The 19,393-nt window shown below is 50.9% G+C and overlaps 1 protein-coding gene across 3 annotated transcripts in view; it reads left to right on the plus strand.

Annotated features, from left to right (window-relative positions):
- The first annotated feature begins 1,676 nt into the window (after window positions 1-1,676).
- FAAH2 (fatty acid amide hydrolase 2) overlaps window positions 1,677-19,393 on the plus strand; it is a 50,477-nt gene continuing 32,760 nt past the window's right edge. The window contains exon 1 of one of the 3 annotated variants that reach the window (XM_065556295.1): window positions 1,677-3,139. In XM_065556295.1, coding sequence (XP_065412367.1) covers window positions 2,891-3,139 — 249 coding nt within the window. In that variant the 5' untranslated portion in view covers window positions 1,677-2,890. Of the gene's footprint in view, window positions 3,140-13,130; window positions 14,674-19,393 lie in introns of those variants that run through there. The other 2 variants (XM_065556294.1, XM_005301354.5) reach the window with 2 other exon arrangements.

Genomic DNA, 19,393 nt, shown 5'->3' on the forward strand with positions numbered 1-19,393 from the left:
TCCCGGCCCCCAGCCCCACTCAACCCCCCTGCCCACCGCTCTCCCCCGTGGGGGCAGGAGGCAGAAGCTTGGTCCTGTGGCAGCCAAGCTTCCCCCCTCCCCCGCTTCTTCCCCCAGCGTGGTGCTTTCCTGCCCCTCCTCCTCTCCTTCCCTGCGTCGATCAGCTGATGGCCCTTGCGAGGGAGAGGGGGACGAGTGGCAGCGTGCTCGCTGCTCCGTAGAGGAGGCAGAGAAGAGGTAGGGACGGGGCCTTGGGGAAGGGGATGGAACAGGGCATATCCCTTCCAGCCCCCTGCCATGAGCTGCTGGGCAGGGGGCTGGGAGCACCCCCACGAGCCAAGCACCCCAGCCCTTTGCCCTGACCCCTGAACCCCCCCCACACACCCAGCCTTCTGCCCTGCACCTCCACAGCCCCCCCTGCCCTCTGCCCTGACCCCTGAACTCCCCCCCACACCCAGCCTTCTGCCCTGTACCCCCACACACCCCCAGCCCTCTGCCCTGACCCCCCCACACACACCCAGCCTTCTGCCCTACATCCCCCACACACCCCAGCCCTCTGCCCTGAACCCTCCCACACCCCCACTGCCCTCTGTCCTAACCCCTGAACCCCCCCCACACGCCCAGCCTTCTGCCCTGCACCCCCACAGTCCCCATCCCTCTGCCCTCACCCCTGAACCCCCCCCCACACCCAGCCTTCTGCCCTGCACCCCTCCACACATCCCCAGCCCTCTGCCCTGACCCCGAACCCCCCCCCCCCGAGGTCTGGGGTCCCGGTTGCCGGTCCCTTGCCAGCCGGCATCCCAGCCGCAGGCCCCGCTCAGCCTGCTGCCGGCCTAGGTGAACAGAACCCCAGGCTGGCATCAGGCTGAGCAGGCTGGCGGCATAAGATCAGCATTTTAATTTAATTTTAAATGAAGCTTTTTAAAAATTTTGAAAACCTTGTTTACTTTACATACAACAATAGTTTAATTATATAATATAGACTTATAGAGAGAGATCTTCTAAAAACGTTAAAATGTATTACCGGCACGCGAAACCTTAAATTAAAGTGAATAAATGAAGACTTAGCACACAACTTCTGAAAGGTTGCCTGGCTTAGTACAACCACTTTTTCATTTGGCCTCTGAAATAGGTTCATGCAATGTACTGGTGTACTAATAGCCAACTAGATACCCAATTACCTGGTGTACTCCTGGGGGGATTCTGCTGGACTGTGCACCTGCAGAAAATGCCTTCCCCACACCCCGAATTCCTGCAGAAAACAGCAGGGAAACCGCGCAAGGGGCGGAGGACATCCATGGGTGCATTTTGGGGGGGGGATTGCCCCCCCCAACAGAGGTGAGGCATAGGGGGCACACGTGCCACTGCCCCCCTCATTCAGCAAGCGCAAAGCTACCCAGCTAAAGGAGGCTACCTCTGGGCTTCCCTGACTGTGCAGCTGAACACTGCCTCCTGAGTCCTAGTGCTAGTTATGCTCCTCTTCTGTGTTCTGGGAGCCTTCCTGTTTTCTGTGCAACGAGTGCCCGCGGTGGGATTGGGTAAGGGGAAGGTGGGGGAAATGAGGGAAGGGGGTGGGAGGGGATGGGGGGAAGAGACAGTATGGAAGGAAGTGGGGGGTGGAACATGGCGGGGGAGGGGAATGTGGGAGTGAAGGGAAGGAGATGGAGAAGAAAGGGGGATAGGGGAATCACGGGGGGAAAGTGGGAGCCCAGCATGCAGTGTCCCCTCAGTAGCAGCTGGGGCTCCCCCGTTAAGCAAGCCCATTGAACCCTCACCCTGACAATTCCTACCGCTCTACACCTGGACCCCTCTGAGGAGCCCCCCCCAGACCCTCACCCCACTGAGCCCCAACCAGCTGAACCGGGACCCCCCCATCAAGCCCCACTCCCCCAGAACCTGGACTTCCCCACTGATCCCCCCAGGCCCCCCCCCACCAAGCCCCATCTCCCCACACCCAGACCCCCTTGCTGAGTGCCAACCACCTTCACCTGAATCCCCTGCAGAGTCCCATTGCCCTGCACCTGGAACGCCCCCCCAGCAAGCCTCTGTGCATTCAGATCTCCCACTGAGCCACCTGCACCCAGAATGCCCCACACAGAAACCTCTCAACCCACACCTGGATCCCCCCACACTAAGCCCCTCCATGATTGGATCCTGCTGGGCTGGACCTGCTTGCTCACATCAGGTGCGCTTGGTGCAGAGGGCAGGGCCCCAGGGTGTTTCTGGGACAGGCCCAGCCCTTGCATTGTGTCAGGGTCAGGTGCAGCCTCACTGCCGAGTCCCTATACCAGGGGAAGTGAGGGCTTCAGGGGGATCTCCCATCTCAATGCAGCCAGTGGCTTGTATTCCCCACTGCCATGCTGGAGCCACATTCATAGGCGCCGACTTCTGCTCATGCCGGAGGGTGCTCAACCCCGCTTTCCACCCCTGCCCCGGCCCCTCCCACCCTTGCCCCGCCCCCATTCCAACCCCTTCCCCAAAGTCCCCATCCCAACTCAGCCCCCTCCCTACCCCTATTCTGAATCCTTTGCCAAATCCCCGCCCTGGCCCCACTTCTTCCCTGCCTCCTTCCCTGAGTGTGCCATGTTCCTGCTAATCCCCCCTCCCTCCTGGAGCTTATTACGCCACCAAATAGCTGTTTGGCAGCGGCAAGCGCTGGGAGATAGGTGGAGGAGTGGGGACGCAGCACACTCAGGGGAGAAGGAGGAGGTGGGGAAGAGGTGGCTCCCCGGAGCACCCACGGAGTTGGCACCTATGGCTACATTTATTTATTGACATTTGCAGAATTTTGCAGAATTTTAAAATATTGTGCACATAATTTTTAATTTATTGGCACATAATTTTTAATTTTTGGTGCAGAATTCCCTCAGGAGTAACTGAATATACAAATATGGAATCTTCTGTGGAAAATGTGGGCCACTATGACACTGATAATGGCCACTGTACCACAGCCAATGGGAGCTGTGGGAGCAGCACCTGCGGGCATGGGCAGCACGCACTGCGCAGAGCTCCCTGGTATGGACAGCACGCACTGCGCAGAGCTCCCTGGCCCCTCCATCTAGAGACCGGACATGCTGGCTGCTTCCAGGAGCAGCACAGAGCCAAGCTCTGCTGTTCTGCCGACCGGGAGCCACTTGAGGTAAACACTGCCTGGCCGGAGCCTGCACCCCGAACCCCCTGCCCCAGGTTGAACCCCCTCCTGCACCCCTCATCCCCAGCTCAACCCCAGAGCCCGCACCCCCAGCCGGAGCCCTCACCCCTTCTCACACTCCAACCGCCTGCCCCAGCCCGGAGCCCGCACCATGAATCCCTCATTTCTGGTCCCACCCTGGAGCCTAGGGGAAGCCCCGAGATTCCACACTCCCCTCCCCTGCCCATGGGGCTGGAGCCACAAGTGCCAGCTTGCCCCACTGCAGGGGGAAGCCCCGAGCCTCTGCGCCCCCCCGTGTGTGGCCTGCAACTGATTTTTAATGTGGGTCAATGGCCCCTGGTAGAAAAAAGGTTCCCTACCCCTGATCTGGAGAAAATATAGATATATAAAATCAGGAGATTCCCATAATGCACACCACTTTACTCACATGGTGTCTTCTCAGACCTCATGCTCAACATGTTAATCATCACTCTTGTGCATCCTCTAGCTTAGCATAAAAATACAAAATTCAAAGGTTTCAGGGGGTTATCTGACACAATCCAGGTTGAAACAAAGCAACAGTGCTGCCATGTGGCTATGGACAGAACCCAATCAGTGTAAGTCACCAGTTGAGATCCAAACAAAGGTGGTGAGTACAGGAGCCTGAGAGTGCAATTACTACATATAAGATATATAAAAGATATTATATATCTTATATGTAGTAATTGCACTCTCAGGCTATAATGGGAGCATCCAGAGCCTGCATCATAGAAAGAAATGGTCCCTGCCCTGAGGAGCTTACAATATAAAAAGATAGATGAAGTTGGAGGAATGGGATGCAGCATTCTATCAAAATGATTAGTACAGCTTGCTAGAGGTTTTTTCCTCTTACAAAAATCCTTAATTTTTATATTTCTCTTGCCTTATTCTTTTCCCCATCACGTTTAGAGAAATTAGTTATAAAATCAATCTCCACTAACCCCTCCAGCACCACGTCGTTTTCTAAGCAGTTGGCTACTCCCTTACCCTCCCATCCTAAAGTCATTGCTTCCCATTCCTAAGGCATTTCTCTGAAGGTGATTAGCTTGCCAGATGTCCGCAGTCTCAGGCTGTGAAGGTGCTTCCCTGGGGGTGGTGGAGGTGGGCTATTTGACCCACCTCCACTCCCAGGTGGCTGAAGGGAGTAAGAGTATATTGACACTGCAATAAAAGACACACAGGTGGCATGGGTCAGCCACTAAGGATTAGACTGTAGGGCTATAAAATTGCAGCCTAGATAGTCCAGGTTGCCAGGGAGCTCAGGCTCTGAGACCCCTGACTGGAGGGGGTCTCAGAGCCTGGGCTCCAGCCTGAGCCGAAATGTCTACACTGTTCTTAGCCCATGAGTTGTCAGAGCTGGTCTCAGAGCCTTGGTGCCATGCAGTGTTGACATAGTCTGAGTGGCTGCCAAACCATCGTTCTGGGGTCTTGGCCAGCCAGGCCCCTCCTCCAGTGTTCCTACTGCTGGCTTCATTAGTATGATTTTGAGATGTCTGCATTATTCACAAGCAAAGCACACAAGTCCACCCCTACCATGCTGTAAGCTCTAGCATTATTACGCTGTTAGCAGTAGCGACAATATTAGGGCCCATCAAAGGTGTGCAGGGTTTCAAAAAGTCAGAGTTCCCATTCAAAACCATGGATATGTCTCCGCACCTGGTTTGCTGTGTGCTAATGCGATATCGGGAGGGAGTTGTATGGGTGATCTTTATTGCACTCTTCTGCACTGTCCCCTTTACCTGGCCTTGCTGGGATAGGCTCACAAGCCTCTTCCCAGTCAAACATACAGGCAGGGCCACACCCAGCTGCACAGAGATACAGAGATCCACTCTGGAAAGATTCAGCCTTAGCAGCTTGCCTCAACACCCTGGTGCCCACTACCTTTATGGGGTACAAACCCAAAGGTTTTATGAAATTTGCCCCCTCCCTCAATGTGGAGGGAGATATGGACAACTTCTCCCGTCTCCCCTCCCCCAGTTAGAAATTACAGAAACTGGGTTGTATTATAAACAAGAAATAAGTTTATTAACTACTAAAAGGTGAATTTTAAGTGAATATAAGAGATAACAGACAGAACAAAGGAGATTACTGACCAAATAAAGCAAAATACACAAGCTAAGCTCAATATACTTAAGAAATGGGTTACAAAATGTAAATTCTCACCCTAAATGTTATTTTAGGCAGGTTGCAAAGTTTCTGTGGTTCAGCGTTCCAGTTATATTCCTTTTCAGACTGGACCCCTGTCTCAGTCTGGACTCCCGCCCTTTGCCCTGCCCCCACAGAGCCGCAGCATTCCAAGCTGCCGGCAGCTCAGCTCCCCAGACCTGCCGCTTTTGAGCAGCTGCCGGCAAGGTAAGGGGGGGCTGCGAGCTCCAGGGCCGCCCGGGGGTGGGGGGGGAGGGCAAGTGGGGCAATTTGCTCCGGGCCCCACAGGGGCCCCCACGAGAATCTGAGGCTCCCCCCGGCCCCACCTCCGCCTTCCCCCCTACCCAACCCCCCCATTCCCCATCCCCTGACCACCCCCCAGAACCTCTGCCCCATCCAACCCCCCCCCCCCCCACTCCCTGTCTCCGGGACTCCCTGCCCCTTATCCAACTCCCCCCCCCCCCCGGCCCCAGCCTCTTACCAGGCCACTTACCCCACTCAGAGCCACGTGGTAAGGCCGGGGCGGGGCTGCAAGCTGCGGCCGACCAGCAGGAGCTCAGGCCCTGCTGGAGCCACGCCGCTGCAGCACTGTCCAGGGTCACTCCTGGACACCGCGCGCTGAGGCTCCGGGAGAGGGGGGAGGTGGGGGTAAGCGGCATGGTAAGAGGCCGGGGCCAGGGGGTGGTTGGATGAGGGGCAGGGAGTCCCATGGACGGGGGTGGGGTTTGAGGGGGCAGAGGCTCTGGGAGGGGGCGGTCAGGGGACGGGGAATGGGGGGGGGGGTTGGGTAGGCATGGGAGCTCCGGGGGTCTGTCGGGGTGGTGGTGGATGGTGTCGGCGCAGTCAGGGGACAGGGAGCAGGGCGAGTTGGGTGGGGTTCTGGGGGGCAGTTAGGGTGGGGGGTCTCGGGAAGGAGTGGTCAGGGGACATTGAACGGGGGGGGGGTTGATGGGTTGCAGGTTCTGAAAGGGGCAGTTGGGGGCAGGACATGCGTGGGGGCCGGGTGAGGGGGATAGGCTGTTTTGGGAGGTGGGTAGGGCTTGTACTCACTAGGCGTTTCCCTACCGGGTCTTCGGCAGCACTTGGGCGGCGGATCCTTCACTCGCTCCGGCACTGAAGGACTCGCCGCCGCTGTGCTGCTGAAGACCCGGTAGAGAACTGGTTCCTAAGATTTTGGCAGCTCATCACTGCCTTCAGGTGACTTTAGCAGTCTCTCTTCTTAGGCAGACAGGCAATGGAGAGGAGGAGTCCCATTTGCCTTTCTCCCCACCCTTAAATAGGATTTACATAAGGTGGGAATTCTTTGTTTCCCAAACTTGCCTCCCCCACCCCCTTCCAGTGGAAAGTTACAAGAAGACCCAGGTAATGTTTCCATTTCCAGAATGAACTATAAGGTGGATAGAAAGCTGGCTAGATCGTCGGGCTTAACGGGTAGTGATCAATGGCTCCATGTCTAGTTGGCAGCCGGTATCAAGCGAAGTGCCCCAAGGGTCGGTCCTGGGGCCAGTTTTGTTCAATAGCTTCATTAATTATCTGGAGGATGGTGTGGACTGCACTCTCAGCAAGTTTGCAGATGACACTAAACTGGGAGGAGTGGTAGATACCCTGGAGGGTAGGGATAGGATACAGAGGGACCTAGACAAATTAGAGTATTGGGCCAAAAGAAACCTGATGAGGTTCAACAAGGACAAGTGCAGAGTCCTGCACTTAGGATGGAAGAATCCCATGGCTAGGAAGCAGTTCTGCAGAAAAGGACCTAGGGGTTACAGTGGACGAGAAGCTGGATATGAGTCAACAGTGTGCCCTTGTTGCCAAGAAAGCTAACGGCATTTTGGGCTGTATAAGTAGGGGCATTGCCAGAAGATCAAGGGATGTGATCATTCCCCTCTATTCAACATTGGTGAGGCCTCTTCTGGAGTACTGTGTCCAGTTTTGGGCCCCACACTACAAGAAGGATGTGGAAAAATTGGAAAGAATCCCGTGGAGGGCAACAAAAATGATTAGGGGGCTGGAGCACATGATTTATGAGGTGAGGCTGAGGGAACTGGGATTATTTAATCTGCAGAAGAGAAGAATGAGGGGGGATTTGATAGATACTTTCAACTACTCATAGACTTTAAGGTCAGAAGGGACCATTATGATCATCTGGTCTGACCCCCTGCATGCTGCAGGCCACAAAACCATCCCTACCCTTTCCTTGACTCTGCTGATGAAGTCTCCAAATCCTGTGTTTTAGTGACTTCAATTGGCAGAGAACCCTCCTGCTAGAGATCCCTGCCCCATGCTGCCTCAGCCAATCTACCCTGGAGGAAAATTCCTTCCCGACCCCAAATATGGCGATCAGTAAGACCCCGAGCATGTAGGCAAGAGTCTCCAGCCTGACCCTTGTTAGCCATTACACTGTTTACCTACCATTGCTTGGTATTCCTCAGCTAATATGTTTTACCATTAAACCATTCCCTCCATAAACTTGTCTAACTTAATCTTAAAACCAGACAGGTCCCTCACCCCCACCGTTTCCCTCGGAAGGCCGTTCCAATATTTCACCCCTCTGACGGTCAGAAACCTTCGTCTAATTTCAAGCCTAAACTTCCCCACGGCCAGTTTATATCCATTCGTTCTCGTGTCCACATTAGTACTAAGCTGGAATAATTCCTCTCCCTCCCTTGTATTTATCCCTCCGATATATTTAAAGAGAGCAATCATATCCCCCCTCAACCTTCGTTTTGTCAGACTAAACAACCCGAGCTCCTCCAGTCTTATTTCATTCGACAGGTTTTCCATTCCTCTGATCATCCTAGTGGCCCTTCTCTGCACCCGTTCCAATTTAAGTTCATCTTTTTTAAACATGGGAGACCAGAACTGCACACAGTACTCCAAATGAGGTCTCACCAGCGCCTTATACAATGGAAGCAGCGCCTTATACAATGGAAGCAGCACCTCCTTATCCCTACTAGATATACCTCGCCTAATGCATCCCAAGACCGCATTGGCTTTTTTCACCGCCACGTCACATTGTCGACTCATAGTCATCCTGCGGTCTAAAAAAACCCCTAGGTCCTTCTCCTCTTCCGTTACTTCTAACCAATGCGTCCCCAGATTGTAGCTAAAATTGTTGTTAGTCATCCCTAAATGCATCACCTTACACTTTTCACTATTAAATTTCATCCTATTTCTGATACTCCAATTCACAAGCTCATTCAAGTCTCCCTGCAGAATATCCCTATCCTCCTCTGAATTGGCAACGCCTCCCACCTTCGTATCATCCGCAAACTTTATCACTGAAAGGGGGTTCCAAAAAGGATGGATCTAGACTGTTCTCAGTGGTACCGATTTCAGAATAAGGAGTAATGGTCTCAAGTTGCAGTGGGGGAGGTTTAGGTTGGATATTAGAAAAAACTTTTTCACTAGGAGGGTGGTGAAGCACTGGAATGGGTTACTGGAATGGAGGTGGTGGAATCTCCTTCCTTAGAGGTTTGTAAGGTCAGGCTTGACAAAGCCCTGGCTGAGATGATTTAGTTGGGGATTGGTTCTGCTTTTAGGAGGGGGTTGGACTAGATGACCTCCTGAGGTCCCTTCCAATCCTGATATTCTATGATTCTATGATTCTATGTTTAGTATCAGGTGACAAGACCACCTGATCTAGTAGTGTCACAGTTACGTCCCCAAATGCCTCCTAGGATTAGTATCTTCATGGTTTTGTTGTTCTTTCCTGATGGCTCATTGAATTTGATGGCCTGTTATCTGGTGGGTGTCTTCCCAGTACACACCCAGTTGTAATTGTTACATAGTCCATATTTCTAACTTTAGATAGAGAAATGATACATGCATACAAATTGGATAAACACATTCAGTAAATTGTAACCTGCCCAATGATACCTTACAAGACCCATCTTGCATAAAGTATATCTCAGTTATGTCATATTCATATCATAAGCATATTTTCATAAAGAATATGGAGTGAAACATCACATGCACTTTCCACAGTTGCCGCTTTATCACTTAACCCACACTCTATATTTATAGATGCATAGAGTTTAAAGCTGGAAGGGACCATTTGATTATCTAGTCTGACCTCTGGTATATCAAGCAGTTACATTTCACCTAGTTACCTCTGTATGGAGCCCAATAACTTGTTTGGCTAAATCATCTTCCAGACAGGCACCCAAGCCCAGCTTTTCAAAGGTGTTTAGGCCCCTAACTTCCATTGAAATCAATGCTTAGAAAAGGACTTGGTGCTGTAGAGAGGTGAGGGAGGGTTCCATTGAAGTCAATGGAAGTCAGGAATATCAACATCTTTGAGGATTTGGGCCCCAGTCTTCATTCAAAGTCTCCAGCCAAAATGAAGAATCCATCACCTCCCTTTGTAGTTGGTGCCAATTAACCTTCATCATTAATGTGTGCCTTTATTTCTAACTTGAATTTGTCTGGCTTCAGTTTCCAGCTATTGGTTCTTGTTATGCCTTTCTCAGCTAGATTAATGAGCCCTTTAATACTGTGTATTTTCTCCCTATGAAGGTACTTAGACACTGTAATCAGGTCACCTCTTGATCTGTTTGATAAGCTTAACAGATTTTGTTCCTCCGTGTCTCACTGTAAGGCATTTTTTTCAGCCCTCAATTAAATTTTGTGGTTCTTTTTTGCATCCTCCCTGATTTTTCAACATACTCCTTAAAATGTGGACACCAAAACTGTACGCAGTATTCTAGTAGTGGTCTCACCAAGGTAAAATCATCTCTCCACTTACTGCTTCCTGTTTACCTGTCTTTCTAATGTTTTAAAAAAATAAATAAAATGCAGTTGTTTTCCCCTCAGTATTGACACTTACTTACAGAAGATGTAAAATGCTGTGGGATAAAAAGCAACAGAGGGTCCTGTGGCACCTTTGAGACTAACAGAAGTATTGGGAGCATAAGCTTTCGTGGGTAAGAACCTCACTTCTTCAGATGCAAGATAAAAGGTGGGATAAAAGGTGCTAATTAATGAAAACTATCCCAATGTACTTTGTTTTACTGGGATGCAGTGAATTGGAATGGCTGCTTTATTGGGTTTCAGGGTAGCAGCCGTGTTAGTCTGTATCCTCAAAAAGAACAGGAGTACTTGTGGCACCTTAGAGACTAACAAATTTATTAGAGCATAAGCTTTATTGGGATGACTCCAGATCATTCATTGAATTAGTCTGACTGAGTAGTATAGTAATAGATGTTAACTGGGACAGTATTAGCATACATCTTGCTTAATGGAACTGCATTTCACTAGGACTAAGGAAGTGGCATGTAATCTGGTATGAATTGCAAAGCTCTGCTCTTTAAAGCTGAAGTTGCCAAACAAAGACTAAGGGAGAAGCTGTCTTAATATAGGTGCTGACACTTTCCATGAAAACTTTTTACTGCAGCACTCTGCTGCACGGAGGAGCCCACCACCTGAATCCCTCTCTGCACAAGGCCTGGCAGTATGGGGGAGGGACAAGTGGGAAATAAGTTCTAGAAACTGTAAAATAGTGAAACTGGCTCTTCACAACAACAGCTATATTGAGAACATTTTATTTTCCCTTCAAGTTACTTACAATCTTAGCCCTTAGCACCAGGTGAACAAAATGGTTTCTAATTCATATATACAACACTCTGTAAGATTCTATCTAATATCTTTGAATGTTCCCAGTTGGAGTTGTGGATCTAGCAGAGCTCAAAGGGGTATCAGATCTGCTGGAGGATTTAATAAGCCAAGTTCCCCATTGTATGGCTGATTTGTGCTAGGCAGGTGGCCTGCTTTAGCCCTAGAATTGACTGGCCCGAGGAGGATCACCCATATGGGATGATCCCCTATAGTGTACAGCCAACAGTGGGGGCTCCAGCTACTTTTTCCTACCCCAGATGCCAGTGTGGCAGGGAAAAGGGAATGTGGCTAAAGGTAAGGTGGCAGAGCCAGGATCCACGTATTCCACATCAGTCCTCAGCTGTGTTTTTAGCCCCTTGAAACTGTTTACCGTTGCTGCAAGCTGGAGCAACCTAAGGGTTGCATTGCTGCTTGGATATTACTGAGTGGGGGTGGGCACATAAGAACCGAGGAAAGAGTGGCCAGCACAGATGCTGTAGCAGAGTTAGAAGAGTGCCACCAACCCCAGGACCTGCACTCTGCACCAGCCACACCCCAAATCTGGGGCTACAAATCTAAGAAACCTTGTAACCTGTGCCAAGGCATGATTCTAGGATGTATTGACTCATGTGAACTACCTGTAGGGAGAATTTTTCAAGGCCTGTTTAGCTTGCCTACTCTCTCCAGTGAAATGATTCCAGTGCCATTTAGAAGTGCACTAAAAAAGGTAGGGGGAGGAAAGATTGCTCGTAACTCAGAAGCTGGGCTGGGCAAATCAATAGACCATGGAAGTTTCCCTGCACTCTGACAGGAATGAGAGACCATTGTAAAGCCTAGCCTTTGCACCTGGATCCCTTTAATGAATTTCCTAAATTCTGCCAGATGTTCTTGTGAAGGCCTTAAAGCTTGCTAGCAGGTGATGAAGCTTGCATCCATTCCAATGGCTAAGGAAATTAATGCCAAAAGTCAGCATCCTGACTCCTCAAAAATAATCCTGTGCAACAGATCTCATAAAAGGCTCTTGAATGAAACAAATGTGAAGTTCCTAGGCCATGAAGGTAAAGAGTTTTCCAAAAGTGAATGACACCTATATTTTGTTTTAGTCCAAAATCTCAAATCATGTTGTCTAATCTACCCTAAATTAATATTTCTCCTCATAAGAACATCAGAGTGATTCTAGGATCACTTGCTGTCTGGTCACCCTAATTACATCCATAAAACAATAAACAGCTTCTAGGCAGGTTTATTTTACCAGGCAGCCACCCATCCTCCATGTGGAGACCCTGAAAGAACTAAAGTACGTCAGGCCATTTGTGCAGGGCCTGTTCCGCTTGGTCATAGTCTCATCAGGTACTGAGTGTGAGTGTCCTTATACAAGATGGTTACGTTATGCAGTCTCAAATCCTTTGTGTTCTTAGCTTTGTTGAAAAAGATCAAACCAGTCTCTGGTATTTCTCCAGGAGGTGGAACTTGTTACCTGTAGAAGGGATATGCTTGAATATGAAGGGATATGCCCCAGTGACTTTAGAGCAGGATTCTCAAAGGTATTAGGTACCTAACTTCCACTGATTCCCTTTGAGGATTTGGGTTGTTAGTTCATGCAGGAAACCCTGTGTCACCGTACGTTCGTGGGTCACAATTGAGAATACCGTGGAAGTTGGGAAAAACGCGGACATCTTAGCCTTCCAGGAAGAGCAAGAGTCAGGCTAACACTAGCTCTAATAACGTGAGATTTCATGCAGGGTCTGGGCGAGTGGGAAAAACTGTGAGAGGTTATTTTGACCTTGTGTTAGATAAGAATGGAACGCAGACTGTAGCAGAAAATTGCTAAGAAAAGTAAGATATCAGGATATGTATAAACAAAATGCAGTCGTTGATCATTACTGTATGTAACAAAGGGTATAAATGCTTGCCCTAATTGTTTATCTAACAGAGACCTGCCTCGGGAGGGGAACCCCTACCAGTGAGTACTCTCCCTTTGCAAGTGTTAATGAAAATAAACTGCCTCTGACATGTTGCAACCAACCTAAGAGCGAAGACTGTGTTATTCCTCCACAATTTGGTGCCGTGACTCAGATGGCAACGCCCTTTGAGACAGCGACAACTACTGCAGACTGTTCCCCTGTGAACCCCATGGTGCCATAATAGAGGTAAGAGACCTTTTGAAATCTCTATTGGGGTGTTGCAGGAGGACTGCCCGTGGAGCCATCTGTCCCTTTGGGGCTCACGCCATCTGAACTTATTGTTTTGCAACAAGACCAGATGCAGAGCGGTTCTGAGGAATTTGTTGCGGCCCTCAAGTAAGGTTAGTCATTGCGGTTCTGAGGAATAGTTTTTTTGCCGCCCTCAAGTAGGTTAGTTTGATGTGGTGCTGGGGACTTAGTTTGCCACCCCCAATAAGGTTAAGGTTAATACTCCGGTGCTGAGAGGTTTTTACCACCTCAGAAATAAGGGAAATGTTGTATTGAGTCCGGACATAATGAATTAAGATTATTGTTAAATGAGATGCATTGAGATATGGGGAATGAATGTGTGTGTGTGAATGAATGAAAAATGGGGGGTATGAGCTACTGACTAGGTCTAAAACTAAGCTGACTCCAGCCACCCCAGGCCTACCCGATGTGGGAGTTCTGAAAGCAAGGGCGGTCAGCCAAACCTTTTGACCCAGCGGATAGGAATTTGCACCTTACTTATGAGCCACTGACCCCAGTGGACCTTTTCCCAGGGAGGTGAGAGAGTGAGAATTTTCTTTAGTTCATGAGCTGCTGAGCAGACAGGAGTGTGTGGGAAATCCTTTCTAGCTTATGAACCGCTGACTTAGCGGACAGGGTGTCATCCCCAGAGAGTGTGAGACCTTTCTTTAGCTTATGAGCCGCCAGCGGACAGGACGCCCTGTGTGATTGGAAAATGGGTGGGGGACAGTTTAAGAATTCCCCCTCACCACCAAAGGGCACCCCTGCATATTACATGTATGTGCACTGTGGCCCAAGGACCTGGAGGTATTTAGAAAATTGGAATTTTTACACGCATGATCCATCCAAACAATTCCCACTAGAAGGTAGCTTCGATCTAGATAAAATCATATACCTCAGAGGAACCCTTACATCATCAAAAGCCTCTGATACACAGTGGGAGCAATTTTTCTATTGGTGGGAGGAAGCTACAACGAGACTCCATGAGTCTTGAGTGTGGAGTTTGAAGGACTCCCAGGAAAAATTAAAAACCCAAGTACAGGATTTGATAATGAAATATAAAGCATCCGGATGCCTCCCCTACCCAAACCACTTCATCAACCCCCTTGGCTCCTTTATATCCCCAGTTAGTTAAGGCCGAAAGGGAGGAGGAGGAAAAAGGAATGGGTTAATTTGAAAATTTAGCTTGGTCTAGAGATAAAGAGAAAGCTGCTCTGCGTTCAACGTCAAGAATCAACACAGTCTGCCTTGATCTGCATGCCAAGCACCAAAAAACCCAGCTGGCTGTGAAAAATAAAGACAGAGGCAAACAAAGGCAACACAAGTTACAGGACTGAGATTACATTTGCAAATGTTGGCCGCCCAGTGAGACCCAACAGTCTGCCTTTGCGACCCTGGAGTCGGTGTGGTTTGGGGATGCTGAAGAAGCCACAGGCAGCCAGTCTGGACTGGAATACTGAGCAAAGGTCTCTGAAAGGGACGCTCCAAGAGACCCCAGGGTGGAAAAAAACCCAAGAGTGGAAGCAAGTTGGAGATTTTTTGCAGCGTACCTCTGGACAACCTGTGCACAGGGTAATCTCCCATCTACCTCTCTCTCTCTCTCTGTCTCTCCTACCCCCGGGCCTGGCCAGACCGGGCGCTGTGTTTGTGAGTATGAAAGAAGAAGGTTCACGGTGGGTCTACCCTCGATCGTTGCAGGACCAGGCAATAAAAGGAGTTGGGGAAAAGGGAAGAGATGTGTACCTGACAGCTAGAGAGAAAATTGAACAGTTAAAACACCAATTGGCTGTGCGTTCTGTCCAGGTGGTAAGCCTCACGGGGGAGGACTCAGGTAGCCTTGTGAGTGATAATGTTTAAGAACAGGACCAAGAGGGGTGAGGGTTAGTTGAGAAGCCCACCCTCCTTGCTGAATTGGTAGTGAAACAAAGCCTGTGCCCATGGAAAAGAATGATGCAGCAAGGGAAAAAGGATCGGGCCCAGACAAGCAGGCAGAGAGCAGAAAGAAAAAAAAATGGGAAATGGGTTGGAAACCTTGAAGGCATGGTGGCAGGACTAAGGGAAAGCAGTAAATATAGGCATGGGGAATTTAAACCCCTGGAACAATAATTTGAATGGTAAAATCTGAGTTGATTGGGGTGTCGTTTTGGGACAATAAGCAAGTGATTTAAGGAAAGAGAGTGAGAAGTTAACTCTGTAGTTGCTGGAGGGAATTATCAGCTGAACGTTGTAACAGTGTTAAAGAAAAAGAATTCTTGGTTTCTTTGCAGCCATTCTGAAGGAAAAATGGGCCCTTTTCCAAAGAAATGTCTGTAAATAAATCCAGGCAAAGAGACTATTTAATTAAAATCATTTGGCTATGAACATTTTAGTTGGATTAGAGAAAACATATGGGGTGTCTATTGGAATTTAACAACCCAACATGTATGAAAGGAATGTCAAGAAAAAGAACATGTGTAGTGTATATTGTAAAAGGGGTGAGGAAAATGCAAATATGCAATACAACTTAATTTAGGGTTACCATTCGTCCCGATTCCCCCGGACATGTCCGGCTTTTTGAGCTAAAAATAGCGTCCGGGGGAATTTGTAAATGTCCGGACTCCCCCCCCATGCAGAGTGTGCGCGGCTAACAGGGCAGCCGGCCGGATGGTGCCACTTACATGGGGCTCCGACAGCCAGAGAGAGCCCCTCCTCCGCTTCCCCTGCAGCAGAGATCACTCCCTCCCTCCCTGCATTCGCAAATTGCCTCCCGCAGTCTGGAGCTCCTCCCCGGCTCCTCCTCCACTGCTGCCCAGCGTGCTGGGACGAACGGCTCAGGCCATTCCTGAGCACACTCACAGAGACATTAGGTGAAGGCCAACAACAAGGGGGACAGGGGGTCGGAGAAGGGGCAGGGATAGGGTTACCACATTTCCACAAGCAAAAAAGAGGACATGGGGGGAGGAGCTCCGCTCTAGCCCCGCCCCTGCCCTGCCCCCATCCACTCCCTCCCACTTCCCACCCCCTGACTGCCCCCCTCAGAACCCCCAACCCCCCCCCACTCCTTGTTCCCTGACTGCCCCCTCCTGGGACCCCTGCCACTAACTGCACCCTAGGACCCCACCCCCTATCTAAGCCGCCCTGCTTCTTGTCTCCTGACTGCCCCCTCCTGAGAACCCCCCACCCTAACTGTCCCCATGGACCCTACCTGTCCCCTGACTGTCCCAACCCTTATCCACACCCCCACCCCATATTCACACCCCCGCCCCCAGACAGACCCCCGGGACTCCCATGCCCTATCCAACTGCTCCCCATCCCCTGACGGGACCCCCAGAACTCCTGACTCATCCAACCCCCTCTGCTCCCTGCTTGCCTCGACCCCTCTCCACACCCCTGCCGCCCTGACAGCCCCACCCCGAACTCCCGACCCATCCAACCCCCCCTCCCTGTCCCCTGACCAGGGCCGGCTTTAAAGAGCCCAGGAATCAGGCTGCGCTCCGGCCGGGGTTGCGGGGTTTGGGGCTGGGCCGGAGGTGCTCGGCCAGGGCTGGGCCGGCGTGCTCGGCCAGAACCGGGGGCCGCCGCCTTGGGGCCCGAGCTGGGCCAGAGCCACTGGGGCCGGCGTGCTCTGCCGGAACTGGAGCCACTGCCCTGGGGCCCGAGCTGAGCTGGGCCGGAGCCGCTGGGGCCAGGGCCGGAGCCGCTGGGGCTGCCGGGCGCCGCTCAGCCAGGGCCGCGCCTCCCCAGAGCTCTCCTCCTCGCGTCCCCCCAGCCCCAGCCCCAGCTTACCTGCTGCTGCCTCCCGCCTGCCCCTGCTTTTTTTCAGACTTCCCGTGAAGATCTGATTCGCGGGAAGCAGGGGAGGGGGAGGAGCAGGTGGGTGGAGCATTCAGGGGAGGGGAGGAGGGGGAAGACAGCTGCGGGGCTGGACAGCGTGGTAAGGCTGCAGGGGATGGGGGAGCCGGAAAGGGGCTTTGGCTGCCGAGTGGCGCTTGGCCGCCGCTTTTCTGTCCATAAATAGCCGACCGGGGGGAAATCCTGGACATTTTTAGATTTTTAAATATCCCCCCCGGACGGCTATTTATAGACCGAAAAGCCGGACATGTCCGGGGAAATCCGGACATATGGTAGCCCTAGGCAGGGAGGTTTTGGAGGGGGCAGTCAAGAGACGGGGGGGTCGGGAATTCGGGGGGGGGGGCTTTCTGGAGGGGGTGTAGATAAGGTTTTGGGCAGTCAGGGTACAGGTGGGGGTAGGGTCCTGGGGGGCAGTTAGGGTGGGGGGGTCTTAGAAGGGGGCAGTTAGGGGACAAGGAACAGGGAGGCTTAGGTAGGGGGTGGGGTTCTGGAGGGCAGTTAGAGCAGGGGTCCCAGGAGGGGGCAGTCAGGGGACAAGGAGCGGGGGGGGGGTTAGGAGTTCTGGGGGTGGGGCTGTCAGGGGGCAGGAGTGGGGAGAGGGATCGGAGCAGTCAGGGGACAGGGAACAGAGGGGTTTAGATGGGTCGGGAGTTCTGGGGGGGGCTGTCAGGGGGTGGGGAGTGGTTGGATGGGGCGTGGGAGTCCCAGGGGGCTGTCTGGGGGTGGGGGTGTGGATAAGGGTTGGAGCAGGTACAGGTAGGGGGGTAGGGTCCTAGGGGGCCAGTTAGGATGCGGGGAGGGTCTCAGGAGGGGGCAGTCAGGGGACAAGAGGCAGGGAGGCTTAGGTAGGGGGTGGAGTCCTTGGGGGCAGTTAGGGGCAGGAGTCCCAGGAGGGGGCAGTCAGGGGACAAGGAGCGGGGGGGAGGGTTGGGAGTTCTGAGGGGGGCGGGAAGTGGGAGGGGCAGGGGCGGGGCTAGGGCAGGATGGGGGCGGGGCTAGGGTGGGGCTCCTCCTGTCCTCTTTTTTGCTTGCTGAAATATGGTAACCCTACTTAATTAAAAACTTATTAGGCTTCAAGGGGCTACAATAGGCGGTGTTTTCCTTTTTGGATTACTGTGTGTTTTTGAATACAGGAGTTAAAGGTAACAGTCAATCAGAACTCTGGTAAAAGCTAATGAAAGTTTTAACCTGTGAATGGCTCTGGATCTAAAAGGAGCCAGAAAGCATCTGTGTGCTAATGCAAATTGCCTAATTGATAAGGTAGAAGCCACTGAAACCTGGCCTGCCTATGAAACAAACACAGAAAAATATGGGGGTAATTCCTCTGTCTTGCCTGCAATCAGCAAGGGTATTTGTATAAGAAAGAAATATTTTAAACAATGACTGATTGCCCCAGAAGGGGTAGAAATATGTTTTTGTCTTTTAGAAAATTAGAGAAAGCTAATGTCAGCTAAAGAGCAATCCAACATACCATGCATTTACTGGCACAATAGAAAATGTGTTCTGTGTCCTATGTCCTTGTGGTGTTTTGGCTTGTGGCTAGAGTTGTTGTGTTTAATTTTCTACAGGACAGCCTAGTTTAAAACCAAATGGAAGGGTTAGAGCTAATTGCAGATACTTGTTTATCCAACTTGGAATACAAAGTGGTTTGGATACTATCAGGAAATACTAAGGTTTTAATATATGTGACAGAGGCTGCGCAAAGCTGAGAAATGTTCTTGGAGTACTGCTGGGTGCACTTTACACCCTGATTACCTTTGTTTATCTAATGGAGACCTGCCTCCAGAGGGGAACCCCTACCTGTGAGTACTCTCTCCTTCCAATGAAAATAAACTGCCTCTGACATGTTGCAACCACCCTAAGAGCGAAGACTGTGTTATTCTTCCACAATACCAAATTCAGTTAATCAAATGAAAAGTTCTGATCTCAAAGGATCAGCCATACACCCAGGTCAATATATAACTCAGATCTTACTCAATGATCACATTGTTGCCAATTCTGTAGTATCTAAAATCTAAAGGTTTATTTATAAAAAGAAAGAAAGAAAGGTGAGAAGTATGTTACAGGTATGTTAGCAACAAGAAGGTCAGGGAAAGTGTGGGCCCCTTACGGAATGGGGGAGGCAATCTAGTGACAGATGATGTGGTGTGACGAAGTGGGACTGTTCCTAATGTTTCCTCTGAAAACTGTGTGAGTGCCTCAGTTTCCCCTATGCATTTCTTAAGTCTCCAGTGTGCATAAATGGCTGACACTCTGTATCCTGGCAACAAATGCCTGGGGCCCTTCCCCCCTGCAAGGGAATAGCTAAAGGTGAACAAAGAGATCAGGTGACCTCCTGGCCCGGGAAAGAGACAAAGGCCAGAAAGGAGGGGCTGGAAGGGGTTTCAGTTTAGAACTGGCTGGGGATGGAAAGTGAGGGCAGACGGGGTTGTCTGGCTTGCTGGGCCCCAGAATGGACCTG

Source organism: Chrysemys picta, chromosome 9 (assembly GCF_011386835.1).
Source record: "Chrysemys picta bellii isolate R12L10 chromosome 9, ASM1138683v2, whole genome shotgun sequence".
NCBI lineage: Eukaryota > Metazoa > Chordata > Testudines > Emydidae > Chrysemys > Chrysemys picta.